The sequence below is a fragment of the Salvia hispanica genome, chromosome 1 (assembly GCF_023119035.1).
Source record: "Salvia hispanica cultivar TCC Black 2014 chromosome 1, UniMelb_Shisp_WGS_1.0, whole genome shotgun sequence".
Lineage (NCBI taxonomy): Eukaryota > Viridiplantae > Streptophyta > Magnoliopsida > Lamiales > Lamiaceae > Salvia > Salvia hispanica.
The window spans coordinates 33,519,862-33,525,488 of NC_062965.1; the positions used below are offsets into that span (position 1 = coordinate 33,519,862).

At 37.1% G+C, this 5,627-nt stretch overlaps 1 protein-coding gene across 2 annotated transcripts; it reads left to right on the forward strand.

The window, feature by feature from the left end:
* Window positions 1-334: 334 nt before the first annotated feature.
* LOC125203753 (serine/threonine-protein kinase STY46-like) lies at window positions 335-5,354 on the forward strand. Of its 2 annotated transcripts, none has more exons than XM_048102188.1 (16): window positions 335-745; window positions 902-1,016; window positions 1,728-1,792; window positions 1,955-2,074; window positions 2,237-2,291; window positions 2,405-2,515; window positions 2,992-3,042; window positions 3,322-3,497; window positions 3,576-3,683; window positions 3,845-3,918; window positions 3,998-4,173; window positions 4,272-4,367; window positions 4,455-4,535; window positions 4,624-4,677; window positions 4,743-4,877; window positions 4,979-5,354. In XM_048102188.1, the coding sequence occupies exons 1-16, from the start codon at window positions 549-551 to the stop codon at window positions 5,066-5,068; spliced, it is 1,704 nt and encodes a 567-aa protein (XP_047958145.1). In that variant the 5' UTR covers window positions 335-548; the 3' UTR covers window positions 5,069-5,354. The 2 variants fall into 2 exon arrangements, with proteins under 2 accessions (XP_047958145.1, XP_047958154.1); XM_048102197.1 differs by having other exon boundaries at window positions 337-745; window positions 4,994-5,354.
* The last annotated feature ends 273 nt before the right edge of the window (window positions 5,355-5,627 follow it).

A 5,627-nucleotide genomic window follows, 5' to 3' on the forward strand; every position in this document is an offset into this window, starting at 1 on the left:
AAAAATGTAGAAAACACGACACCTACAAAATAAAGGACACTCAAATCACATGCAAAGATTATGGGTCCAAGTTTGGAGTGTTTTCCACGTGGAGACGAGTCATTACCATCACTAAACAATACAATCAATCCGATATCAGATAATTGATCTTCAAAATCATAACATCAAATAGAAAAGAGAAAATTAATTATTGATTTCCAGAATTACGGGAAGAGGAGGGGTATATTGGTCAACAATCACCGTCTAGTAAATGAGAGAGGGAGACGGATATGGATGAAGAAATAAACCAATTCAAAGCCCATATATATATATGAATAGCTCATCCATGAAATCCTTTTAATAAATAATTTTTTCCCATCAGTTGGTGGTGAATATGAAGTTAAATAATTTCCAGTTCGCAGCCGTCTCGAATCGGCATCTGCTACGTATAAATCCGCGTCGCTGCTACTGAAAATCTCATTCTACGTAAACCCAAGCTGATTGCGCAAATCGCGACTTAGCTTACACCACAAAAAAAAGCGGAGGTTTTCGGAAATCGCGAAAACCTCATGGCGATGGAAGATGTAGGCAGTTGCAGAAGTAGGGGAGAGGATCAGAAACCGTCGGCGGCGAGCCGATTTCAGCACAAAAAGGCGGAGGTTTACAATGAGGTTTTGCGGCGGCTTAAGGAAGTCGGCCACTTGGAAGCTCAGGAAATGGATTTCGATCATCAGCTTTGGGCTCATTTCAATCGTCTTCCTCCTAGGTTACATTTACTCTCTCATCAAATTTTAAAAAAACATCACTATTTTATTCATTTTTGCTTCTCTTTTTCCCAATCCAATTGTTGGTTATCAGATGATTGATCGAGTCTTCCTTATTACTCCTGAATTTCGGTCATGATATTTCATATTGTGCGTAGGTATGCGATGGATGTGAGCTTGGAGAGGGCGGAGGATGTTCTGACGCACAAGAGGCTCCTGCATCTGGCCCGTGATCCTGCTAATAGGCCCACTTTTGATGTCCGCCTAGTGCAGGTTTGTTCCTCAATGTCAAACTTAATCCTCCTCCCCAGTTTTTATGTTTATCTGATTTTGCATAACCTTGTGGGGCATGCCATTTCTTGCACAAAAACTTGTTTCGGGCTCACACATTGATGAGCTGTACAGAAAGTGATGTTTGTGATCTTAAAATTGGAAGCAGTAGGTAAGATCTTAAATCATTTATTATGAATGGGAGGTCCCTCACATCGAATAAACGAATAAACCAGGCCCCATCACCTGCTACCATTGGGATATAGAAAGAGTTTGTATTAGATTATTAGATAAGAGTGGTGGCAGTATACTATTCTCATGTAGCATATGATTAATAATGAGGGGACTTGTAGAATTCAGCAGAGCTTGATTGGTAACTATTGGGATGGTCATTAGTTTCTCAGCTTTCTGTTGGGCTGAAGTTTTACTGAAATTGCAGTTACATTTCTCATCAAAGTTTGCCTGAATTTATCTCCAAAAATAATAAAATGAAAAAATGTAAGTCACCCCAAGATCTGCTGCAAGTTGAAAAGCATTTATCAGGTTCATGAGATAGTGCATGCTCAATCAAAATTCCTCGGCATTTTTTATATTTTCTCAACTAAATGTTATCATGCTAGAGGATGCATCTCCATGTTGTATATTATGCTATCACGTTAACTTTTTATCGGTTGGTACAATCTTGAAATAAGGTGTTATCATGTTTATATACAGGTAGTGCCTGCCTCAGATGGAAATTTAGGAGATATAGAACATTCAAGTTCTCCAAGAAAGGACAGGTATTAGCAGATATCTTTATTATGTATTATGTTCTTACATTGCATGATCTTTATTCTTTTTCATCATTGTAGTCATTTGGTGATTTGAACTAATCTCATTTTCTATACCCCATTTGGTTTGATTCATGATCTTATGATATCTTACTACCATTTCGAATTCAGCATCCATCCACCACCTGCCTTTGGATCTTCTCCGAATCTTGAGGCACTTGCACTTCAAGCATGTAAATCAGAAGTGCAAGATGGAGATATTGGTGCAGATGCTGTTGCAAAGTTTAGAAGGTATGATCTATACATATATTATGCGCCTGATCTTCTTGGTTCTTAAATTCTTTGGTGCTTAATTCCTGCTACATGGCAGTGTGCCATCTGTCTTTAATCCACTGAATAACATTGTTTGGTGCATTCTATAGCTTAACCCTTCTCCTACAACTGATAATGTAGGCCCATGCATGAGATTACTTTCTCAACAATTGACAGACCGAAGCTCCTCAGTCAGGTAGCCGATGTTGCTTAGTTATTCTGAAGCACGACTTCACAATGAGTTTTTTTACTCTACCTTAAAGGTATTCGTTGTAGCTCAGTGACTGAACTAAAACGGTGAACTTGCAGCTGACTTCTTTATTAGCTGAAGTTGGGCTCAACATTCAGGAAGCACACGCCTTTTCAACTGTGGATGGATATTCACTTGATGTCTTTGTTGTTGACGGCTGGCCATTTGAGGTACCCATCTTCTTTTTAATTTTTACTCTAGTAGATTTTTTATTCTGTTTTAAAATATCCAATCAAACTCTGCCAAAATACAGATGATCCTTCAAAATGATTTATGATTGCCTTTTCTGTAGTTTTGTAATTGTCTTGTTTTAATAAATATTGTACAGTCCAAAGGTAGTTCTTTAGAATACTTTTGCATAAAGGCAATGAAATTATATGGTGCTTAATGTATGAGTGACTGATGGCCAACAAATCTTGGTCTTGTTCAAGTACACGAGCCTATGACCTCTGGTTCATTCTTCTCTTTAGAAAATCAAGCACATGTTCTGTGAGACATATATATGTACGGAAACATGATTTGTAGTAACATTTCCTAAGTGGCATCATCTTATCATCATATCTGAAGCTGAGAAAGGAATGGATCTTATTATACCTGCCTTAGAGTTTCTGGCTTACCCTTATGTTTCTACAATTCTACTTATCAGGAGGTTGATCAACTTCGGGCCGCACTTGAAAAAAAAGTTCTAAAGACTGAGGTAAGATTCTTCTAAGCTATATATTAGGATTGTTTGTTGTTGGTACTGTTCAGATGTGTGTTCTGATTTAATTCTGTCTACTTGTTGGCTTATTTGTATTACAAATTTGCAATTTACGTCCTTATCAGCATATCTACTTTTTTGGTTTTTCCTCGTGATTGTATAAGATCAAGAAATTTAAGTAGAATGTTATATAATGAGACTTGATTTATGCTGTCTACTTTGTTCAGCATGTGCTATTATGCTAAAATTATAAAGGATATATATTGTATCTTGCAGAAAATATCATGGCCCAATCTAGAGTTGTTGCCTCATCTCAGTGAACCTCAACAGATAAAGATCAAATGTGAATATGATCAACTGACAATACCCAATGATGGTACTGATGTCTGGGAAATCGATCCTCAACTTCTGAAATTCGACTCCAAAGTAGCTTCAGGATCATATGGTGATTTGTAAGTATTATATCGATGCAATTTTTAGCTCAGACTTGCAGTTGAGCGTTCGATTCACTGTAGAAGCTCTATGTTCAGATACCGAGGTACTTACCGTAGTCAGGATGTCGCAATAAAGATTCTCAAGGCTGAGCGCTTAAATACAGAACTCCAACAGGAATTTGTTCAAGAAGTGTATATAATGAGGTTTGTCGTCATTAAGTAGCTTATTACATTCATTTTGCTACTAACTATTCTGGTAGTGATATTTATCAAACTAATGATGTTTAGTTATAGCTATGAGGAGTTCCTTAACTCTGACATTAGTACACTGTTTATGGAATCTGATGGTTTCCTGGTATTTACAGAAAAATTCGTCACAAAAATGTGGTTCAATTTATTGGGGCATGCACCAGACCTCCAAACTTGTGCATAGTTACAGGTACGAGTAGGCATGCACGCATCTATTTTCCATTTTAGCCTAAACTTCATTATTCACTTGCATGTTCTTTTAACTGCAGAATTCATGTCTGGAGGGAGTGTATACGACTTTCTGCACAAGCAAAAGGGTGGTTTTAAGCTTCAAGGATTACTTAAAGTTTCGATTGATGTTTCAAAGGGAATGAACTTTTTGCATCACAACAATATAATTCACAGGGACTTAAAGAGTGCAAATCTTTTGATGGACGAAAAGGAAGTAAGTATTCCCTCACAGACATGAATGATCTTAGTGTTGTTAACTTGATATACATCACCGGAGTTGGAGCGTTGAGATTGAGTAACGGTTGGTTTCAGGTGGTTAAAGTGGGCGATTTTGGAGTGGCGAGAGTGAAGGCACAAACAGGTGTGATGACAGCTGAAACCGGAACATACCGGTGGATGGCCCCCGAGGTACATAACTATCACAATGTGTATAAATGAATCAGTAAAGAGATGTACATGTTTGAGCTTACTAGATAGTTCTCTCTCTTTGTGTAGGTGATCGAGCATAAGCCCTACGATCACAAAGCCGATGTGTTCAGTTTTGGAGTGGTAGTATGGGAATTACTTACAGGAAAGGTATTATTCTACACTCTATAACTTGGGATTTGGATTTGGCATGTGAAATATGTCAATTCATTTTCATATTTTTTTTAATCTTTGACAGCTTCCGTACGAGTATCTCACCCCTTTACAAGCAGCTGTTGCGGTGGTCCAAAGGGTATGTCAACTTTTTTGTCATTCATGTTTATTTGAGAAAATTGAACGTTCCTTGATTACATTTAGGGTCTCCGGCCAACCATCCCGAGACATACAAATGAGAAGCTTGCTGAGCTACTTGAGAGATGCTGGCAGAGAGATCCAGCTCTAAGACCGGACTTCTCTGATATAACTCAAATCTTACTCACAATTTTGAAGGAGGTGTTTTTTTATTTCTGCAATACTCATCCACTCTTTTTCACTTTTGTTGATCCATCTCACTATATTCACATCCAATTATGCTTTGTTAATCTTGAAACTAGTTGGTTGTGCGACAGGTTGAAGAGGAAGGAGATGGACGAAAGGAGAAAGGTGGAGGATTCTTTTCTTCCCTGAGACGCGGCCATCACTAGCGGATAAATTCAATTTGTACCTTTATATTTTTTGTTGTTTGTACACTCCAATTTTGGATTATTTACCCCCCATAGTTATACTTTATTTTGTGTTGTACAGTCTCTTTCGTCAATAGTGTGACTATTACAGTTTCATAATAAGGTGAAATTTATATTGTAACTCATAATTTCGAAACTATCATGTAGCTCAGTCCATCTTGGAGCCCAATACAAAATTGTGTAACAATTGAGATTATCTAAGAACATAAGTACATTGTAGTCTATGCAATTCTTCTTTTCTGCGTTAGTCTTTTGTTTTCCACATTCTATTTTCTATCAAGGTGTTATTTGATCGTTAGTTAATTAGTTTGTTTATTATACTAAGTAATACCTAAAAGGCTAAAACTTCAACTTCAAGAGCAAAAATTTGATATTGACTCCAACATATGGGCAAAAACTATTTAGATTGTTCCTCAATATGAGTTAAAATTATCTAAATTAAATCCAAGATACGAATCAAAATGGCACCATGATAGTTGATACGAGTCCAAACTGTCAATAGAACTCAATTTGAGAGGAA